Raw genomic sequence first — 22,228 nt, 5'->3', positions numbered from 1 at the left:
GGTTCAGAATGGTTGAGTAATTTCCCTAAGGCCACAGAGCTCGTTGCGGGCAACGCTGGGATTCACTCAGGTGCGAGGAGCACCACATTGCCTCTGATTCTGTACCCTACTTTTTTATACTTAACATTGTATCTGGGCATTTTCCGTGTTTCTACATAGCCCTTAAATCCTCATTTTCAATCATTGTAATCATTTTCAAATCAACATAATTTACTTAACCCGTTTCCTGTTTAACATTTAATAAATCTCCCTCTTCGTCAGTGCAAGGAAGAGTCTTGGGCATACAGACTTCTGCTTCTGCAGAATTATTTCCTCAGGGGGTTACCCCTACTTCCTTGACTGAACCCCCTGGCAATGTGCTAGAATGAAGAAAGCCAGTGACTAGAAACCAGAAGCTCTATAACTAAGTTGTTTGATCTTTCTTGGCCTCAATACTCCCATCTGTCAAATGTGGGGAGGGGGTGGTGGCTTAAATCTCTGAGGATCCTGAGCTGGGCTAGATTTTACCTTCTTGTTCCTTATAGGTTTATATCAAAGAGAGGAGACCTCCCTAAAGGCAAGAACTCTTAACTGCATTTCTTCTCCTTTTCAATTGTTTTGTTTATTTATTGACTTTTTGTCCTTAGTCACACACAAAAAATGGAAATGATCCCTCTCCACCCCCTCCCCTCAAAGGCAGTATCACTTGTTTGCATTTGTTTCTATTATCATTTCCATCAGATTTATGCTTTTTCAGACAGAGTCTGGCTCTTCTCTAAGTATCTTTCTTTGGGCTTTTGTCAGGCCTTTCCAAGTTTGAACCACTCACGTGATAATTCAGAAGCATCTTCAGATCCCTCTTTTCATTAGGGACCTAGGTGCAGATGAGTTCTTGAGCTAGTTCATTGTGTAGTGCATTGGCCTTTGAAAATGCTCTTATTTTTATATTTATTATTGCAAATTGAAATTGAGTTTTTAATGCATGAATACTAAAAAAGTCAATATCTATATGATTGATTGTATGGAGAATGGGGCAAAGGGATGGTAAAGCCATTTAGGTTAGTTCTGATTGGGAAAAGCCCCCATCCTGGCATGTGCTCACATGACAGAGGTCCGGCAGCACCATCGTTACATAGGTGGCCGTGGTATTTGTGTGTGTATATGTACCTATATACACGTGTGTGTATACGTATGTATATATGTGTGTATATGTATACACATGTATATATATGCACGTGTGCATGCGCGTGTATATGTATACGTGTGTGTATGCATGTGTGTATATACGCGTGTGTATATATGTATTCATATACATGCGTGTATATATGTATTCATATGCACGTGTGTCTGTATGTACATATACATGTGTATGCGTGTGTATATATACGTGTGTGTATGCGTTTGTGTATATATGTATTCATATACACGCGTGTGTGTATGTATATATACACGTGTGTATGTGTGTAGTGTATATATATGTGTGTGTTTATGTACATATATACACGTGTGTGTGTGTGTGTCTTTTGCCTCTATTTTCTGTGAAGATGGGGATAGTTCATGCCTTTGATGCTTGCAGAGTGTTTCAACTGCTCCTTGATGGGACATTCATTTATGAAACTGAGAAGCTCCACTGTTTCTCAGCCCCCCTCTTTCAGTTATAGCCCACGGCACACTGTGTATACAATTCCCATTTTCCTCTGGGACTTTCTGGTCCTCACACCAATTTGCTTGGAATTTCTCCCTAGGACCCATGGTGCATAGACAGGGCTGAATATTTTTTGTATCTGAGGAGGAGGGTAGGTTTTGCTTCCTGAGAAGCTCTATGCTCTATGGAGGAGGACTTTGAATATGATTTCCAAGTGGGGTTGGGAGGGGTGGGGAGTGGCAGCTGAGGAGGGGAAGGGGGAGGGGCTGGCAAGGAAAGGGCAGAAAGTTGTGGAGGTCAGGCAGGAGAGTTTGGGCAGCTGGAGGGTTTAGAGCCTGGAGATGGCACTTGACTTTGCGGGTGGGCAAGGGTGGTGGTCGTGACGGGCTCACACACTAGGAGTGGTCCATTACAGGCAAACATGGTGGGTGCCAGCAAGCTGGAAAATGATCTTAAAAATGATCGGCGGTGTCCCGTGGGTGAGCGGTCCTGGCGGCTGCTGTTGCTGAGAGTTGTGAATGGACGGTGAGATGTGGCTGCTGTGGAATGGAGGGCTGGCTGAGACACACGAGGTTCCTTAGAGAAAGACTTGGAGGAGAAGGACCTACCTGCTCCTGCTGTAAGAAGACCAGGACAGGCCTGGGCTGGAGGTGGGGGGGGGGAACGCGATGGCTCTCCTGGTCTCTCTGAGGGTGTGCGGCGTTTGTGTCCTGGGCCTGAGTGACCTGCCCCCTGACCACAGAGTCACCCTCTCATCTCGTGATTGCCTTATTCTGGACAGGGCTGCTGTGGAATGAGAGTAGGTGCATTGGGGAGGGCACCCGGCTGGGGCAGCTCTACCCAGGTCCCAAATTCCCCTCCCAATCAAACCAGAATCAGGAGTGGCTTCTTGTAGCCAGGAATCCTCTAATTGGTGTCCACTTACTCCAGCGCAGATGTGGCCACTTCTCCAGTCCCTGGAGTGCCAGCCAGAGTGGCCAGCTCACCCAGGAAGGGAGGGCCCAGGATCTCCACCCTCCAGGGTCAGGGGCTCAGCTGCCTGAGATGGGAGCTCTGAGGGCCCTTGGGGGAAGGCCAGACAAGCCATTCAGGGAGCACTGCAGATTGGCTTGCCGGAAGGACAGCTTCAGCGATAGGGCCTCACGGGAGGGCAGGACCAGCCACAACCCAGGGCTTTGTTGAGCTCAGGGCTAAGACCTTTAAAATGAATGGAATCAAAGGAAGGAAAAACAGAAAGAAGAAACTGGAGGGGTGGACATGTGTTCGATTAACCTACCGTGCTATTAACGACTTGCCCTGAAGAGGGGCCACAGGCCTGGGGGGCTCGGAAGCACGGCGTGGAAGCTGACGTGGCTTCATAAGGAAGGTCTCACTGACCTCTGAACTCAATCCCTGTGCCATGGCTTGTGGAAAAGGCTACTTCAGCCTGAGTCCACACAGCAAAATAAGATCTTGACAGTCTATTGAGCAGAATGACATTGGTGATGGTGGTACGGAGCCCGGAAGAGCTCACGTGTGCGGCGTAAGGTTAACGGCACAGTAGCTTAAGGCGGACACTGGCAAAGCGGACGTGTTCACAGCGTGGAGCATCCAGTCTGGTGTAGGGCCCTCGGTGCCATCTCATTCAAGGAGCTATTGAAGGAACTCGAAATCTCGTCAAGAAAAGAAGTGTTCTGTGACCAGTCGCATTTCCTCTGTGTGGCCTCAGAGGGCAGAACAGAATTAGACTCGATAAAAGGAAAATCCTCTTGAAAATGAAACGGGCTGCCTGAGAAGTAGCGTATTTATTCCCAGTGAGAGGTGGAGGGGTTACTACAGGATGACCCGGTCCCCTTCCTGCCGACTCTGGGTAATCCCCGCCCCACCCCCTGCCCCCACTCCCTCGTTTCCTCCCCTCCACATGGCTGGGGCCACATGTTCTGCCACTCAGACGTGTCCCTGCTCCAGGCCAGGGAGCCGGCTCTGACCCCCAGGAGCACCACTGTCGCACTCAGGGACTGGCATCTGGCCACTCTTGCTGGGCGGGCCTGGCTCCGGCCATTGGTCTGTGTCCGCTCCAGAAGGCCAAAGCTTGCACTTTATAACCCAATTCTGGCAACTCATTACTGCTTGATGACGCGCCTGATTTCCTTCGAGCTCTTTTGAGATGCGGAGGCAGGGAGGGAAGGGAGAGTTGGGGTGAACATGTCCAGGAAAAGCAAACATTTTGTCGCCCTCGTGGGTGGTGAGGAAGGAGGCCGGGCAGGGGGAGGGCAGGGAGAGCTGACGGAGCAGAAGTTCGAGAGCCCTGGAAAGAACAATAGACGTTTTGAAGCAGAGGTTACTATGACTCAGAGATGATGGAGATAGCCTGTCCTCCTTCAAAGCTGAAGTTCTTGTCCGATGCTCCCACTTTTCCCTGCTGACCATTGCAAGCGAGGAGGGGGATGGGGAGGTTGGAGCTTGTTTGGAACCGTGGCTGTAGGGAAAGGAGAAGGTCAGCTTGGGGAATTGGGAAGGGATTGCCAAGTTGCCTGAGATCAGACTCAGGTTGGACACCAGGAAGTTTGGCCAGACTGGGAGCAAGAAGCCGGGGCCAGATCCCAGGTTGGGAACCAGCAAGGGAGAGTGAGTAGAAGGTCAAGGGGCAAGGGAAAGGGGATCCCTGAGGACAGTGTAGTTGTAGTTGAAGTTATTGTCTACCCCACGCTATGCCTGTGTGTCGACGGGGATGGGGTGAGAGGATAAAGAAGCCAAGAAGAAACTCATGAGTGGAGAAGTCGGGGGGGGTGGGCTGGGAGTCTGGAGTCGCCCTAAGGCAGAGGGCAGGCTTCGTAGGTGGAAAGATGATAACAAAATGGCATTTTAGAGCTGGAGAAATTCCTCTGACTGGGTTCAAGGGATGGCATTTGATTGGGTTGCTACAGGAAGTGAGGGTGAAGGTCTCTGAGGGGATGAGCGAGGCGGACCTGCTGCCAGTGTGTTGGCTGAGTTATTAGAAAGGCAGGGATGATGGCAGGGGACCGGAGCCTGGTACACAGTGACGCTCAACGTGCGGTGGCCCGAGCTCAGTAAGTTCAGGGGGAAGATGGTGAGGAGTGTGGAATGGTGTCCTGATAGCTAATAAATGTTGGGTGATGTGTGCTTTTGGCCAGTGCTTCAAGGGAGAGTGGATTGTTCTCTCTGACTTTTGTCAGTGTTGGAAGAAAGAGAGCTGAGTAAGAAGGGGAAGAAGTGGAACTAAATCGGAACAAAAGGTGTGTTCAAACTCTTCTACGCCTCGATGAGAGGGGCTAATGTAATTGGGTCAGAGTGTCCTGGGAGACCCTGCCATTCTTGGACAGGGAACAACTTCCCCCGTCATTGCTGAGCTAAATACGTTAATTATCAGTAGCCCAAGGGGCGCCTGGGTGGCTCAGTCGGTTAAGCACCCGACTCTCGACTTCGGCTCAGGTTATGATCTCGTGGTTTGTGAGATCAAGCCCCACGTCGGGCTCTGCGCTGTCAGTGTGGAGCTTGCTCGGGATTCTCTCTCCCTCTCTCTCTGCCTCTTCCCCACTTGCATTCTCTCTTTCTCAAAATGAAAAAAAAAAAAAAAAAACCTTTAAAAACACAAACAAAAAAAGCAGTAGCCCAAGATTTTCCTACTGCAAGCACCCGGTTACTCTAGGGCCCCGGGAAGTTCAAAACAACCGGGTGAGAGGATCCTGGCACCACTAACAGATTCCTGCAACACTTCATCAGGGCGCATCCAATAGCAAACCTTGGATGGCAGTTATTTCCAAATGCAAAACCACGGCATGAGCTTCTCTGTGCTCTTTCAGCACCATGTGCAAACTTCTATCAGAGGTTCTATCTTTCTTCCGCTGGAGAGGTTCTCCAGGGTCCAGACTAGAACATTCATCCCTGTACCCTCAGCGCCTGGCACGATGCCTGGAGTGCAGGAGTCAGCATGTACTTAGCAAACACTTGCTGAATGAACACCTACGACCTCCAGGATCATAAAGGGAACGCCTCACTCCTCTTTCCAAAGGGGAAAGCTCACACTCAGGGATGGGGAGCCATTGCCCAAGGTCACACTCAGCGGCGGAGGAGAATTAGAACCTGAGTCTCCAGCCTCCCGGCTAGAGAGAGGCTGGACTCCCAGCCTCGGACTTGGTTGACACCGCTCGACGTGCCCTTTCTCTCTCTGGCTAGACCGTAAGCTTAGAGAGGAAAGAGATTGTGCCTTTCTGACCTCTCCATCCCTGGGTGTCTCAGCGCCCCTTCCTCGGCTCTGCCCCCATCCTCATGAAAGTCTTGCTTATTAAATTGGCAGACAGCCACAAGAAGCTGGAAGGACACCAGATGGCAGGAACAGAACCCGAAACGGTTCAGACAAGGAGGAGAGGGAGTGCGAGATTAAGAATAAGAAGGTGAGCTTTAACTGGAAAAAGGTACAAGTTTGCCCTTAGGGTAAAAAAGACTTTACAAGCAGGAGTGGGAAGGACTTAGGTGAGCGGTGGTTCACGCTGAACATGCACGGGCTCAGGATCAATGAAATCATTTGGCTGCGGCAAAGCCGTTGCTAGGGCGTGGGGCACACACCCAGAGAGGTGCTAATTCAATTCTAGGCTGCTGTGGGGTGACCTCTGTGTGGGTCACATCTTCAAAAGGAAATTGATAAATTGGAGGGCCACCAGGGTGACTAGTGGGACCACATCCGTGGTCCTGTGAGAGATGGGCTCGAAGGGAAGTCTAGGTTCCTCAGTGTACCAGACGAAACCTTCTGGAACTGGCCCTGCCTAATTGTCCATTTCCCCCATCTCCTTTACACTTCAGCAACATGCCCACCGGGTTATTGTGCACCTCCCTATCTTTGTCCACACTAGTCCCTCCATCTGGACTAGTCTGTCTATCCTTTTCCCGTCCCCCAGTCGACTTGGTGAGCACCGATGCAGTTTTCAAAATCCTCAAGCTTACTGCCTCGTAAACTGTCCCAACCAAAACCCCTGGCAGCCCATTCTTTGCTCTATATTTTTATGCTCCCCCTCTACCTAGTTTTATAATTGTGCATTTCACCTTCACCGCATTTTGTTCATATGCCAGTCTTTCCTATTTGACAAAAGGTTCCTGGAATCACGGATCTTGTGGCTTCTGCCTGCATCACACTGCCCTAGCCTGATCCATGGGTGTTCACACAGCTTAAACAAATGACCCAAAACTTCCAGCAAGCTTCCAAAGACTTGGAGGAGCGTCCCGTAGCTGCCTGAAGAGATTCTGATATGTGCACCTGCAGAGAGAGCCAACAACAAGGATAAATGGGGACATGTGGCTGGAGATGGATTTGGGCTCACGAGGAGAAACTGCCTTAGTATTGGTCAGGACTCACATTCCACCAACGGAAGCCTCATTTGAAGGGGCGTGAGCAAAGGAAGAACTTTCTGGGTACCCCGAGTCCGTGAAATGTTTGAACTGCCAACCCACAAGAAGGTCAGAGACAAAGCCGGATCTCAGGAACACAATGTACCTGGAAGTCGCCAGGACTCTGAGCCCCTTGCTTTGCTTCTCTCTGTCAGAGACCTCCCAGCTCCCAGCTTCCCAGCACAGAGAGACTGCTTTTCTCTCCCAATTCCAGTTAAAAACATTTTCGTGAAGAACTCTGATTGGCTTGACTTGGCTTGGGTGTGATGCTTCCCTTTGTGGTCAGGGAGATAGGTACCATGAATAGGGTGGCTTGAGTCAGCCGATTGAGGCCAGGGATGGGTTCATCTCGGAATCACACAGTGAGAGTGGGGGAAGGGCCATTTCCAAAAGGACTGGGAAGGTACATGGATGCAGCTTCTAGGACAGAGGGGTTGTACTCCTTTGTTCCAAACTTCTTTTTAAAATTTATTTTAATTTTTTAAGTGTTTATTTTTGAGAGAGAGAGAGAGAGAGCGAGAGCGCGCACAACTGGGGGAGGGGAGGGGTAGAGAGAGAGAGGGAGACACAGAAATCAAAGCAGGCTCCAGGCTCTGAGCTATCAGCACAGAGCCCTACGTGGGGCTCAGACTCATGAGCCGTGAGGTCATGACCTGAGCTGAAGTATGAACCATCAGGTCATGACCTGAGCTGAAGTATGAACCGTCAGGTCATGACCTGAGCTGAAGTATGAACCATCAGGTCATGACCCGAGCGGAAGCCGTCTGACGCTTGACAGAATGAGCCACCCAGGTGCCCCCCTCCTTTGCTCTAAGTTCCTAATGACCGTAGCCATCCAGCTCCAGGCACTTCCCCCATAAAGTGCTTTCATGGAAAAAGGAGAAAGAAGGATGGATAAATGTTGGTCACTCCCAACATTTAGAACCAGATTTAGGCAGTGCTTACAACCTTGCTCTGGGAATCCCCGCCCGGTTCAATTGTGTTCTGGGCGTCAGGACGCAGCCATTCCCCCCACGGGTGCTGGGAAACCGAGGCTGGGTGGAGAAGGAGCTGCAATTATTCTGCCAGTGGGTTTTGAGCCCTTCGTCCATGCTGGATAATGGACGGGAACACAAGACGCACTCGGGGGAGCTCTGACCTCCCTGGGTCACTCGACGGAGACAGGTGGGTCTGCCTAAGGGGGGGGGGGGGGGGACTGCAGTCCCCGGCGAGGCGAGGGGCAGCCGGGCTGTCAGCAAAGAGAAGGGGGCCGGTCCCGGACCCCCTGGGCGCCCACGCCGCTTGCCGGGCCCGCAGCTCCCCGGGGGCGTCCGCACCTTCGAACCTTCGGCGGAGCCTGCGCTTGCAGGGTTGCGAAGGGGCGGGGGTGGGGCGGGGAAGGAGGGTTGGCGGGAAGCCGGGGTCCCGGGGCGTGGGAGCGGGGGCACAGCGGGAGGCCTCCCGGGGCCGGGCCCCGACGACGCCGGGGCGGCTGGGGGGGGGGGGGGGCGCGCGGGGCCGGGGCCCGGGGAGCGGACGGGCGGGGAGGCGTCGGGCCCTCGGGCGAGGCCCGGCGCCCCCCTGCGCCTCGGAGGCCGTGCTCGCCGGCCCGGGGCCGGGGGAGGGACAGCAGCAGGTGACGACGGCCGGGCCGCGGGGCTATAAATAGGGGCGCGCGTCAGCCGCGGGCGGGAGCGGCGGCCGGCGGGGCAGGGGCCTGGCGAGCGGGGCGCGGCAGGGGCCGGCGGCGGGATGGGGTCGCGCAGGGACCCCGGCCACGGCTGGGGCGCGGGCTGGCGCTCCGGGGCGGGCGGCGACGGCGAGGACGACGGGCCGGTGTGGATCCCCAGCCCGGCCAGCCGCAGCTACCTGCTCAGCGTGAGGCCCGAGACCAGGTGAGCGGCGCGCCGGGGGGTGGGGGTGGGGTGGTTGGTGGGGGGCCGGCGGCGGGACCCTCGATGGCACCCGGGCGCCCGCCTCTCGGGTCCAGGCGCAGTGGCCCTGAGGCCCCTCGCGGCTCCTCTTGTCCTGACCCCTCAGGGCCCACAGGCCTCGGGCAGAGAGAGGAGCAGGGCCCCACTCAGGGGGAGGTCTCGCGGGGCCCCAAAGGCCTCCCTTCTGTCCCCTCCCTTCCTCCCTCGGGGCCCACGGTCCCACCCGCACCCTCACCCCGCAGCGGCTCCTCCCTGGCCTCGGATTCCACAGTGAGCGATAAGGGGATAAGGGACCGGAGTGGCTGAAATTCCTCCCTGGCTAGAAGGGAGGGGAGAGTATTCAGGGGGTGGGGGGACCGGAGAGATGGGAGGGGGCGCTAGGGGGACCCCCGCAGTGGGGGATACTTAGCTCAGGGTGGTGGTGTTGGGGGTGGTGTTCACCAGGAAAAAATTAAGGTTCTTCTTTTTGGGCAGATGGGTTCTTCCTCTGGGCCCGGGGCTGTGGTCTTCCCCAGAATCTCTGTGGGGCTGGTGAGGTGAAGGGGGGCGGGGGGATGAGGTGGGGTGAGGTTGGCTGTGTCTGAAGAGTCAGAGCTTGGGGTTCCGAGGGGAGCCAGTTGCCCTGCCCAGGTTGGGGGAGCGGGATGCCAAGGGAGGGGTCCGGCCATGAGCCCTTTGCTCCTCTGTCAAGAGTGAGAGGTGTGGCTGCTCTCTTTGTTTTAGGAGCTAGACTACCCACAGACAAAGACACACGGTCGGTCAGTAGAGAGGCATAGGAGCACTACATGGCAGGTGGACACCCAGGGACACATGTACTGCCATGGAGACGGACATTTCCTGCCCCCTCTGGGCAGGTCAGTTTCCCTCCAACTCTGGAGCCTGTTCTCCAAAGGGAACCGTGATGGTTGGCTGTTGGGATAGTGGCTGTGTCACAGCTCCAGAGCTTGGCTTGTTGTGGGTTATGCAGAAAACAGCCACTCCTCTGAGAAGCTGTCTGGGGACCTCTTGTCCTCCGTTCCTAAAACAGCACCAAAACAGGCATCAAGGACGTTCAGGAAAAGTCCCAGGCACTTCCTCGTGAATTGGCTGAGTTCTGTTGACCTTGGAGTTGGAAAAGTTCAAATGTAACCGGAACCGGTTTCTGCATAAAACTCGTCAAATGGTGTCACATGTCTGGGGCAGGGCTGAGGGCTGGCATCGGTGACTGAGTCAGACTGGACAAGGCCCCTGGCTGCCAGGAAAGAATGCCCCTTCCTCCTAACCATTGACTGTACCAAAAAGCTGGAATGAACCTGGGACATTTACTCCAGCCTGTGGGGGGAAGCTGACTTGCTTGTAGGAGCGTCACTCTTGTCTCCCACTTGTCACAGTGACTTGCCTGGGCTTTGCCTCCTGCATCTGGCCTTTGTCAATACGGCAGAACAAATAGAAGAGAGGCAGTGATGGAGGGAGGGAAGCAGGGGCGGCTTGAAAACCAGGCAGAATGGGGAAGACAGTGGATCTGGACTGTTCGAGAAAAAGCTGGAGAGAGGACACCTACCTTGATGGTAGATACATTTTAATTGCCTAACCCATGAGCACAAAGCAGTGGGCCGGCCTGAGAACTGCAGGTGGGATGGGAGTGACTGGTTCAAGTCCCCTGAACCTAAATGAGAATGCTCTTAAAAGGATACTCTTTGCATCAAGCATCTGGAGGAGGCAGGGCTGGGGCGGTGTGAGAGAGGGTTTTCTAGTCCGGGCCTGTGGACCCGGTTTTGCCCCTGCCGGCTGGCTACAGACCCCGACAGGTCCTGAGGGACAAGGAGGGCCAGACTGATCTCACCTCCGGAAAAGCCTCTGGCCAAAGAGGGGAGAGTGTGGATGTGAATGGGGCTGTGTTGGGGAGAGGAGGGGCGGCAGTTCCCACTTCTCTAGCGAGGCCTGACTCTTGCGTTAGAGCAGGCGGCCATGCAGTCTTCTGTCCCTCAGAACAGCCTGACTGCCTGTGGGGATGGGAAGAGGGCCCAAGACATGAAGGAGAAAGAGGGTCCCTTGAGGACTTTGCCAGCTGTCCTTGGCTCCAGCCCAGATGAACCCTGACTATCCCAGAGTCCTGACTGAGAGGCAAGTTCTGTTCCACTCACTCTTGGCTCCACCATTTTCTGGGTCTCCCTCTATGCATGGAGCTCACGAGGCGTTGTTCTCACGGGCCCTTGTGAGGACGGGCTGCCCCTTGGGGACCGATGGACAGCTGGGCTGGGGCCTGGGCCATGGGAAGCTTTGGCCCAGGTCTAGAGCCTGGATCCCTGCGCATACCTCCCCTCCCCTGAATCCACAGCCCTGAAGTGGTTTCCAGTCAGTAGTCAGCTCAAGGATATTTGTAACGCCCGCTGGGGGCAGAGTTCCAGCATGTGGACGGTCCCAGCAAACTATAGGCCCAGCCTCCTAGGGCGTCCAGCCCCTAGGGCCTCACCCCTGTAGAAGACGGGGCTGGGGTAGGCTGGAGCAGGGTAAGGAGGTATAGTCGGGTGGGTCTAGTTATGACTAACTACCTTCCGAGGGACACTCAGAAGCTTTAGGAGTCTCTGTCCCCCCGTTTCTTGGAGACCCTGGCCCAAGGGGGCTCAGAGGAACAGCAGAAGCTATGGTGTTTGCTACAGACAGCTTTGGAACACCTCTTCTGTCCCGCTTAGGTCAGGCAGGTTGTCTCAGGCTTTCAGGGAAACTGAGGCATCAGGCTAGGACTTTCCAAGGGCCTTTTACATCCCAGAACATGTGAAAGCCAAGAAGAATGGGAGGCCCCGGGTTCCACAGCCAGTCCTGGCTCCCTCCAGGCTCACTTTTCCTTCTTTACCATGAGGCCTTTCCTTCTTGGGCCCTGAATTCCCATCCTGTAAAATGAAGGTGGCACTAAGAACTGTTCCAGGGCTTTTTGCACCAGCGTTTGGTGCCCCTGATTCTGACCTCCTCACAGGCGGTAAAGGGAGAGTTTCCTGCCTGGATGGGGCCCTAAGCCTAGCTTTGGCCCAGTTGGCAGGGCACGGGCAGCGCTCCCACTTTCTGAAGATAAGCTGCCTCCGTGGCACAGGATTCCTCCTGCCGGATCTGGCTGACAGCGTAGGGGTGAAGCCCGGAGAGCGCAGGACAGGGAACAGAGCAGCCCTAGAGAGACCCAGGGAGGGGGTCACCATCGCAGCTCAGTCCCTTATCTCCTTGCAGGTGGCACCTGTCATTCTCCTCTTGGAATTAGAGAGCTGATTCTCTCCCTCTCCTTCCCAGGGAAGAAATCCAGACCCACCAGAGGACAAATCTCTCAATTACGAGGTGAAAGGCAAAGGAAGTTCATGGTCAGGAAAGGATGGACTTGGCCAGTGTCTGGGAACCATGAGAGGTTCTGCCCACGCGGCCTCCAGAGGATTTTTAAAGCTCTGAGCAGAGGCAGCTGCGTTCTCCCTCTTTCCATCTTTTCTGGAGCAGCAGCTCCCTCTGGGGGGCGGCACCCTTCCTTTTTGAGAGATGCGTTTGCCTTCCCTCTCTCTGCCTTCTTTCCCTCTCTCTCCCTTCCACAAAGCAGCTGTTGAATGGCTGCGGTCAGCTGAGCACTGTGCCAGGAGTATGGAAGCTACAAAAGGAGCTAGGTCTGAAGGCTGGGTGGGCAGCAGGAAGGAGGGAGGGCTTTCCAAGCAAGGAGGCCAGAAGGATGGGCTCAGAGGCCGGGCGTGGACATGTCCATGGCAGTTAGGGACAGGTCTGGTTCCAGTGGAACATGGTATTGGGAAGGAGAGAACGGTAGTCATAGGGGGTGTGTGAGCAGATCAGGGAGGACTCAGTGTCATGTACAATGGGGGGGGGGGCGGGGACTGTCACATTTTTTTCAGGGAAGTGGTGTGATCTGCGGGGCGAAGGAGAAGGGGGCTGAGGTGGTCATCGGATTTGGAGCCGTGGGGGTCTCGATCAGAACACGACAGCAGGGGTAGAGCGAAAGGAAGAAAGCAGGGCCGAGAATTGTTGACCGGCTGGATTTGGGACCTGGAGGAGAGGGAGGGGTCCAAAATGGCACATTTACGGTTTGGAGTTTGGGAGGATGCTGGAGGTGGCCACACACCCAGGAGCCCCTGAGAGGAAGCCGTGTTTTGGGGTAGAGGTTGAGGTTGGGTTTTGGGTTATAAAAGGACAGACCATCCCTGTCCTCATAGGGGCAGCTGAAGGGAGTAAGAGTGGAGGGGGTGGCCTCGCCTGGAGGTGTCTGTGTGAAGAAAGGTGGAGGGAGGGGCGGGTGGGGTGGTCTCCCTGGGTGGATCCGCAGCCCCCAGCTAGTGTCCCCTTTCAGCCACCCGGGGCAGGAGGGGTGATCAGGGCCCCTAGACATAATGGGCCCTTGTGCTGGTCTGACCGAGCTGGGTGCCTCCTGGCTCCTGCTGAATTAACCGCTTTGTTTTTCTCCTCTTCTCTCTTCCAGCTGGTTTGCCTTGTGTGGCCCCTTTAACTGTACTTTAACCTATTAATGGGCATCCTCCAAGCCACCTGTCTCCTTCCTAGCCCGTTAGGGGATTTCTAGGAATGGGGGCTCTGCTCCCCCCAAAAGCCAAAGTGGGAGCTGCCCCCAGGCTGGTGTGCTGTGGGGTGGGGACACGCGCCAGGCAGCCGTGAGCCCCTCTCTTGGGGGCAGTGACCCAAGTGGCCTGGGACACATTTTTCTCCAAGCGCAGCCCCACGGGGCCTTCCTTCCTGCCTAACCATTCCCCTGGACTCTGCCGCATTTAACGAGCTCTCCGTTTCAGATACACCGGTGTGCCTGGTGGTGAGGCCACTTGCTAACTGGAGCAGGCCAACTAAGACAGCTGGTCCCTTTTAATAGAAAGGCCTCCGGGCCCCAGATGGTGGCCAATTAATACCCTGCAAACTGTTGTTGGTTTTGCCTCCTCTCCTTGCTCTTCTGGCCTAATGATTCCATTTGCTGTTTTCGCTTAGCTTATCAAGCAACCGGTTGTCTCACCCCAGCTCTGGAAGGTAAACGCACATTGCATTACATTTCTCTGACTGCCTTTTTCTCTCGGGTCTGGGCACGGAAGGGCCTCCGGGTGACTGCTTGTGCACTAATGGGGCTGCATGGGGTGAGGGGAGGGCCGGAGGGCGGGAAGGGGGGGAGGTGTGAGAGGGCACTCACGTGAGCGTGGGTCTCACAGGGGCCAGAGTTGACGCCTGCATGGACCGCTGAAAGGCTTCCTGGGACCCAGAAATAGCAAGGCTTCCCCAGATGCCTGTTACTGTATGTCTGTGCCCCCTGGAGAGGCACCATGGGGCCAGGACAGAGAGCCACCAGCCATGTGACCCACTGACCCATCCTAGGTGTCTGCGGTGTTTGTGATCCCCTGTCTAGATTTGACACCTCATTGTCTATCTTCTGACGCAAGGTTAATGACTTCAGCGTTTCCTTCTCAGTCTCTTCTCTTTTCTACCGCCTCTTTCTCCAATTTCCCTCCCTTTGGGCTCTCTCCATCCCTGCGAAACTATGAACTCTTTGAGGTCCGGGAATAACACGCTAGCGTATGCCTGCCTTCGCATGGTCTCGGAATCTGCTCCAGAGCCAGGCAGGACCTGAGCATCAGGCTCACAGTCGGGGTTCGCCCATCGAGTGCCTGTTCTCTTGCCTCCCGAGCTGGGGACAGCTTTCTCCCGCGGGCTGAACTGACTTCTATCATAAAAGTCGGAACATTTCCTGGATATCTCCCACCCCTTGGGCCCCATCCCAGACTCTGGTAGGTCTGGGGAGAGTCGCCTATGGTTTCTTTACACAGAGAAAGGTTTCTGAGAAGGCAACTGGTCTCTGAGTAGCTAATCATGTCTACCGACATGATTAGCGCCTACCCTGTACGTTTCCTTTGATATAGGAGAACATCAAAGAGCCTTTGTTCTGGGTTGGTTGATGATCTGGAGGGGGTGGAGGGGAGGGGATCACAGCCAACTCAGAGGGGAGCAGTGAGTGCTAACAGAGAAAGGATCTTGGAAGTTTCTTTAAAGCACGGTAAAGAACCAAGTCTAAGGGCACAGTTAGGGTCCTTTGCGCATTGTGATAAGCCCACGGTTCTGGTGTTCTTTAGAAACACGCGATTAGTTAGGCTGTGCTCTCCTTATGAAGTCACAGAGTTGGAAGGACTTGGAGGTGTCAGGGTGGGACCAGACTGTTTCCAGATGTGTGGACTTCTGGCTTTCCAGGAGACTGGAAGCAGCCCTGCTCAGAGTCTATCCAAGTGGTCTGGAGGATGGGGACAGAAAGCGGGTGGACCTTGACCGCATATGCAGTGACTCTCCCTGCCCTAACGCACCCCAGCCCCACCCCGCAGAGGGTGTTCATCTAGTCATGCCTTTTGGCAGTTATGCATGAGTTTCCAATGCAAGCATTTTCTATAATATAACTTAAAACCTAGTGGCTTTGGGAAGATGAGTGTACTTTCCCAGTCAAGAGAAGTAATGAAATCAAATAACTACCTGCTACTGAATATCTAGCATGAACACCCGAAGAAAATTTCCTTGAAGCATCATTTCCTCCTTTTCTCTTTCCAGTAGCTTATTTCCTTAGACTTGCCCAAGTAGCTTCATCCTCAAGAGCCTACGCTGAGTATTAGATCCAGGCTCGTGCTTCTGAGTAAGATAGGATTCTGGTTTTGCAGGGAGGACGTAATTAGGGATGTTCTGAATTAGCTGCAGAAGCCTGGAAGCCCGATGCCTTTTGGCACGGCGCTTTCCTCTGGAAACGGTTGGTTGCGATTTGGTATTCCCCAGCCAGAAATATGCGGTCGGTATGAGAACAAGCAAGAAACGTGTTCAGATGTTGTGTCTCCTGAGTGTCAGGGAGTCGAAGGGCCCTCTGTATCTGAGTGGGGTAAAGGCAAAGGCAGAGCACGATAGAGGAGGCCCAGATGAGAGTATCACAGCGGGTGTTATGGAACCCCGACCACACGCCCAGTTCAAGCGTTCAGGTGCGTGAGAGCTTAGGGTCCCCTTTCTGGGCAGTCTTTGTGGGCGAGGGCTCCCGTCAGTTCCCCGGAGGCCCAGGTGTCTGCATGCCCCTGGAGACACCACGGCTGGACCCCTGTTGATCCAGAATCTTACCTGATCCCGGACGCTCTTCCTGGGATATCACCTTTCTCCTCAAACTCTACTCCAGAATGCCACCCACAGAAATGATGAATTGAAATGTGGACGCCCTCCCCGCAAAAGTCCTCTTTGCCGTGTTCCCACGGACACTCCCCTGCCCCTGGCGGAGAGGTCACGGGCAGACGCATTGCCCAGGTGGCCGCCCCTCCTCCGAGGCACAGAGAAAGGCAGCTTTGAATGTTTTGTCTGTGTGTCTCCAGTTCCCCCTGCTTCTCTTCACTTCTCCCCTCCTGGTCCTCACTGCTGCTCACCACGGGGTGTGTGAGTGGGGAGGGGGAGGGGGGCTGGGCACGGCTTGTGCACCACACAACCCGGCCGTGTGGTTACGCTTCACGCCTCGGGACGCGTTGTGTCTCTGCTGGCCCGTGAAAGGGTTTGGCATGGTGGTTTGCTTCCCGTGCCCAGGAAGGAGAGGACTGTACATGCTGAGCAGCGTCGGTGAGTCTGTGCTGGACTCAGCGAGCCCGCAAATGCCCTTGAATTTTGGGAGGCGGATTGTCCCTATGGAACTACAAGTCCTGGCTTTTGCAGGAACGGATCTGTTGATGGTTTGGCGGTCGTGCTGGTCGGTCTTGGAGCTGGCCGCCATGTATTCACCTGAGCACGTGGTGTCCGGGGATGGACCCCAAGAGCAGACTCTCTTTCCTGACACCCCTGTGAATTAGAGTCTACCTTTGGGTCTAGACCCCTGGAATTGGCTGGCTTCTTCTTCCTCTACTCTGGTCTTTGCTCATAAATTCAGGGCCTTTTCTTCTGAGCGCAACGTTTAGGAGAGGCCCCTGAGCTGTGTGTCCTTGAGAGTTGACTGGCTTTTCCCTCTTTAGCATGAATGGAAGCTCTGCTGTGCTGGGGTCCCCGTCTCTGAGGCCGGACCTATCCATATGTGTGCCTCCCCCGTGTGCGAGCTTTCCTGGAGATAGATGGTCGAGGGTGAAGCAAGGCCTTCCGATAAGGATGGGAAGGGGACGGCAGGGCTGGTGGTTTGGCATGCTTAGGATCCTGGCCCATGGTCAGAAGCCTGCCTATTGGAATGGGTCTGTATCGGGATTCTGTTCAGCCCCTTGGTACCACCCCTGCCCCCAGTGTGGCCAAGAGATCTGGCTCCCTTGAAGAAAGACTTGCTCAGGTACTGGGGCCGTGGCCACAGGATGGTGGATGGACGTGGTAAGATTTAAGCTGCTTTGGACAACACCGGTCCAGATTGGACACCAGCGGAGATGCTGGCGGGGGGAGAGCCGCTCTGAATCGTTCTTTGCCTTTCGTAGGAGCACCTTCTGCTCCATCATCGCGCAGCTAACAGAGGAGACCCAGCCGCTGTTCGAGACCACGCTCAAGTCCCGGGCTGTGTCTGAGGACAGCGACGTCAGGTTCACCTGCATCGTCACAGGTAATGAGGCCATCCGTACGAGCCACACCAGGGTCACAGCACACAGGAGGGTCCAAAGGGGCTGTGGGGACCGGCATGGAGGGGGTTGGCTGTGTGCCCAAAACTGTGCAAGTTGACATTTGTTTCTTAGCTTTCTCTCCAGCTTAGTCTCCCTGCGTGGGCTGGGGTCCCTTTTTCCTCCCATTCTGGAGCCACATCTACAGCCTGCTTCTCTTCAAAAGCCTACCTTCAGTGTAGTTCGTTACCCTTAGACATATGATTAATGAATCTTAGCTCCAAGGAAAGAAGCTGTCCAATTGAAAGAGGTTTTTTTTTAATGTTTAAAAAATGTTTATTTTTATTTTTTCGTTTTTTTAAAAAAATTTTTTTAACAATTATTTATTTTTGAGACAGAGAGAGACAGAGCATGAATGGGGGAGGGTCAGAGAGAGGGAGACACAGAATCTGAAACAGGATCCAGGCTCTGAGCTGTCCGCACAGAGCCCGACGTGGGGCTCGAACTCATGGACCGTGAGATCATGACCTGATCTCGACCGAAGTCGGTCGCTTAACTGACTGAACCACCCAGACGCCCCCCAAAATGTTTATTTTTAAGAAAAAGAGAGTGAGTGAGTGTGTGAGCGAGGGAGCCTGATGTGGGGCTCGAACTCAAGAACTGCAAGATCATGACCTGAGCCGAACTCAGATGCTTAACCAACTGAGCCACCAGGGTGCCCTGAGGTTGGTTATTTATTTATTTATTTATTTATTTATTTATTTAGAGAGTGAGAGAAGGGGAGGGCAGAGAGAGAGAGAGAGAGAGAGAGAGAGAGAGAGAAAGAGAATCCCAAGCAGGCTCCACGCTGCCAACACAGAGCCCAATGTGAGGCTCGACCCCACAAACTGTGAGATCATGACCTGAGCCAAAATCAAGAGAGGGACGCTCAACCGACTGAGCCACCCAGATGCCCCGAAAGAGGTTTTGGAGGCCATCTTCCCAAAGATCCCCATTTTAAGCTGAGTGGTCTGAGGTTTGTGAATCTCAAGCCTGAGAGACGGTGATGTATCATGATTCTGACTGCAGACCCTGGAGAGGGACCGGCTGGCTGGGATGCTGGCTCATCCCCTTTCCAGTTATGTGATACCAAAGAGGTTGCCTAACCTCGCGTGACCTCTCAGCGCCTCATCTGTGAGGCAGGGATGACCACAGCGCGAACCTCCTAGGGTTATTGTGGGGCCGAATGCGTCAAGACCTGCGAGATCTTTGGAATGGCGCCTGGCTACAGTTAGTACCATACAAGTGTTGGAAATTAAGCCTATTATTATTTGCGTTTCTCTGAGCTCCATGGCGGGACTTGGCAGAACAGGGAGTAGAGTGATACTCCTTGGAAGAGGAGGCTGGTGGAGTGATAGTACTGGAAAGCCGGCTCTGAGGAGTGCCTCTCCTCCAGACCTCCCAGCAGGGTCTCCTGTTGCACCACCTTGACCTGCTGGCGGGCCTGCAGGACTACCCCTCCCAGCTGTGCAGCCGTCTGCCAACGGGCCCAGGTCAAGGTTCCCTCCGAGAGCCCATTTTTTTTTTTTTCCAGTAAATCAAGGGCATTGGTGGTTTCCAACTGTGACGTGCCCTGATTCCGGGGCACCTGTCTGGCCCAGCCAGCAGCTAAACAGCTTCTCTGGGATCGGCTTCTTCTGGGCAGTTCCCACCCTTACCCAGAACCCTCCGAGCGCCAGGCTGAGAACACTGTCTGTTCCAGGGGACACAGAGGTGTGCATCTATTCCTTACCTTTGTACAGCGTAACACATTTTGCAACATTCATCTGTTTCCATTGTCATTGGATTCTGACAAAACCTGGTGAAGTAAGTGCTATTATTAGTCAAGTTTTACGGAGAAGGAAGCCAAAGTAGGTTAGGTGACGTGCGAGGAGGAGGTAACTACTGCTCTCTAAGGCATCTGACTGATGCCTGCTACGTGACCGTGATCCTGACGGTGTTCTGAAAAACCCGACTCTTTCACAGATCTGTGCTTTTACATGCGCTGTTTTCCCCCTCCAGAAAGTCCTTAATCCTTCCTTTCAAAAGAAATTAATTTTTATTTGATCAAATTAATACAAGCACATAGTTTAAGTGTTCGCGTTATACTAAAAGGCACGTATCAAAATACAGAAGATCCCCCCCGCCCCGCCCCAACTTGTCTTCCCAGAAGCAACCATTTTCACCTTTCAGCTGTTTCTTCTGGTGTCTGCATTTCCACGATGCTGAATAGTATGTGACCACGGCTTACTTTGGGGACTTCGGAGTTTCCTGCTGTCTGGTCTTCCTGTTATGGTAGATAGCGAGTTGGCTCTCTCTATCTTCATTTCTTCTGTTTCTCTTCACTTACCTTCTCAATATGGTCGTATCATGATTTTTGTTTGAGTGAATATTTACTGTTTATCTTGTTTCTATGAGATATTATTCATACCAACGTTGTAGTATACTATGTTACTTTCTTTTGTCTTTATTCAAGTTAGTACTTTCTTTAATTTTTCACCGAATTGGTTTTTTGCTGTGTATTGCTGCTTTTTCTTATCCCATCTGATAGCCTCTTAAAACACTTTTCTGCCAAAAAAAAAAAAAAAAAAACCACACTTTTCTGCAAGGTCAGTGCCATCGGTACTCTTGTTAGCTGCTTTCCTTGGGGACACCCCTTTTGGAGATCACCATTCTTCTGTCTGAACTGGCGGCCTTTTAGGTCCCATACCCAGCTGTTATCCCGGGGTTTCCCTTGGCCTTTCTCCTGGGTTTGAGTCAGGTTCCTGGATCCCATGTCGTCCTTTTTTCTGGGTTTACTCTCCGGCTTTACTGACCTACATCCTCCAGTAGATTCATCAGGTGAAAATGCCATTCCACCCCAGGTGGCACGACAGCGGGAGGCATGGTGATGGCGAGCCCTCCACCTGCCTCTCATTTGAGCCATTCTGCTCCAGGGTGATACCGTTGTTCCGGGCGTCTGACGCAGTTGGCATCCTGGGATCTCCCTTTACCATCATCCTACACATTCCCTTTACCTCTCTCCTGTGATGGGTTTCCCGTTTTCTATATTATTCAATGTTTTTCTTTTTCTTGACTTGCATTCTTGTTTTGGTAGCTTCCTAGGCAGAGTATGTGGGAAGTAAATGTTAGACAACTTCTGTCTGAGGATGGTTTTTTTTTCTTCCCTCTTTATATTTTACTCTTTTTAAATAAATTTTTTTTCAACATTTATTTTTTGAGAGGCAGAGAGAGACAGAATGTGAGTGGGGGAGGGGCAGAGAGAGGGGGAGACACAGAATCGGAAGCAGGCTCCAGGCTCTGAGCCATCAGCACAGAGCCTGATGTGGGGCTGGAACTCACAGACTATGAGATCATGACCTGAGCTGAAGTCGGACGCTTAGCTGACTGAGCCACCCTGGCGCCCCTCTTTTATTTTACTTTTGATGGGGAGTTTGGCTGGGTCTAGATTCTTTTTTTTTTTTTTTATGGTCTAAACTATCAATTTATTTTTATTATTATTATTTTTTAATATATGAAATTTATTGTCAAATTGGTTTCCATACAACACCCAGTGCTCATCCCAACAGGTGCCCTCCTCAGTGCCCATCACCCACCCTCCCTTCCCTCCCACCCCCCCATCATGGGTCCTGAGAAACTTAACAGGCTGGGTCTAGATTCTAAGTTGAAAATAATTGTCCTTCAGAATTTTGAAGACATTGCTGCATTGCCTTCTTGCTCCCAGTGTTAGCATTCAGAGCAGGAAGACGGTTCTTACTCCTCACTCTTTGCAGGAAACTTATTTTTCCTCTCTGGAGGCTTGTAAGAATGTTCTGGTATTTCATAATGATGTATCTTGATATGGGTGTCTTTTCATCCTGGAGCGTGCTTGGACACTTTCAATCTGGTAACCAATGGCCTCTAGTTCTGGGAAATTTGAGATTACTGTGATGTTGGTTTCTTCCTCCTGTTTTCTCTGTTCTTTCTTTCTGGAACTCTTGTTATGTGAATATCTGCTTCTCTAGACTCATTCTCTTATTTTCTTATTCTTTCTTCCTCCTTTTATTGATTTGTCTTTTTTGCTCCACTTTCCAGATTGCCTCAGTGTTATCTTTCAACTCTTCCACTGTTTTTTTGAATGTTTATAATTTTTTAATGTTTACTTATTTGAATTTATTTTTGAGTGAGAGAGAAAGAGAGAGAGAGAGAGAGAGAGAGAAAGAATGCAAACAGGGGAGGGGCACAGAGAGAGACACACACACAGAGTCTGAAGCAGGTTCTAGTCTCTGAGCTGTCACCACAGAGCCCGACGTGGGGCTCGAACTCAAGAACCACCAGATCATGACCTGAGCCAAAGTTGACGGTCAACTGACTGAGCCACCCAGGCACCCCTTTCACTGGGTTTTTAATTTCTTTTTTTTTTTTTTTTCAACGTTTATTTCTGGGACAGAGAGAGACAGAGCATGAATAGGGGAGGCGCAGAGAGAGAGGGAGACACAGAATCGGAAACAGGCTCCAGGCTCTGAGCCATCAGCCCAGAGCCCGACGCGGGGCTCGAACTCACGGACCGCGAGATCGTGACCTGGCTGAAGTCGGACGCTTAACCGACTGCGCCACCCAGGGGCCCCACTGGGTTTTTAATTTCTAAGAGCTCCTTAAAAATTTTCTTACTGTGGTATCCTGTTTTCTTTATGAATGTAATGTCTTCTTTTAGATCTCTGAGACTAGTAATGATGGCTTTCTAAAAGTTTCCTTCTCCCTGCATAGCTTGGGTTTCTTCCAATTTGCTTTTT

General features: G+C 52.8%; 2 protein-coding genes across 3 annotated transcripts in view; both read left to right on the top strand.

Annotated features, from left to right (window-relative positions):
- The window catches only part of ZNF592 (zinc finger protein 592), a 58,417-nt gene extending 51,175 nt beyond the window's left edge, over positions 1 to 7,242 (top strand). Inside the window, exons 11-12 of the mRNA XM_043554681.1 lie at positions 5,922 to 6,018; positions 6,712 to 7,242. Coding sequence (XP_043410616.1) covers positions 5,922 to 6,008 — 87 coding nt within the window. The 3' untranslated portion in view covers positions 6,009 to 6,018; positions 6,712 to 7,242. The remainder of the gene's footprint in view (positions 1 to 5,921; positions 6,019 to 6,711) is intronic.
- Positions 7,243 to 8,708: 1,466 nt separating this feature from the next.
- Positions 8,709 to 22,228, top strand: part of ALPK3 (alpha kinase 3) — a 51,028-nt gene continuing 37,508 nt past the window's right edge. Inside the window, exons 1-3 of one of the 2 annotated variants that reach the window (XM_043554675.1) lie at positions 8,709 to 8,880; positions 13,870 to 13,908; positions 17,322 to 17,443. In XM_043554675.1, coding sequence (XP_043410610.1) covers positions 8,738 to 8,880; positions 13,870 to 13,908; positions 17,322 to 17,443 — 304 coding nt within the window. In that variant the 5' untranslated portion in view covers positions 8,709 to 8,737. The remainder of the gene's footprint in view (positions 8,881 to 13,869; positions 13,909 to 17,321; positions 17,444 to 22,228) is intronic. The other variant, XM_043554676.1, reaches the window with a different exon arrangement.

This window comes from Prionailurus bengalensis, chromosome B3, assembly GCF_016509475.1.
Source record: "Prionailurus bengalensis isolate Pbe53 chromosome B3, Fcat_Pben_1.1_paternal_pri, whole genome shotgun sequence".
Taxonomy (NCBI): domain Eukaryota; kingdom Metazoa; phylum Chordata; class Mammalia; order Carnivora; family Felidae; genus Prionailurus; species Prionailurus bengalensis.
Note: the sequence above shows the minus strand (reverse complement) of the source record. Positions and strands in the feature narration are given on the sequence as shown.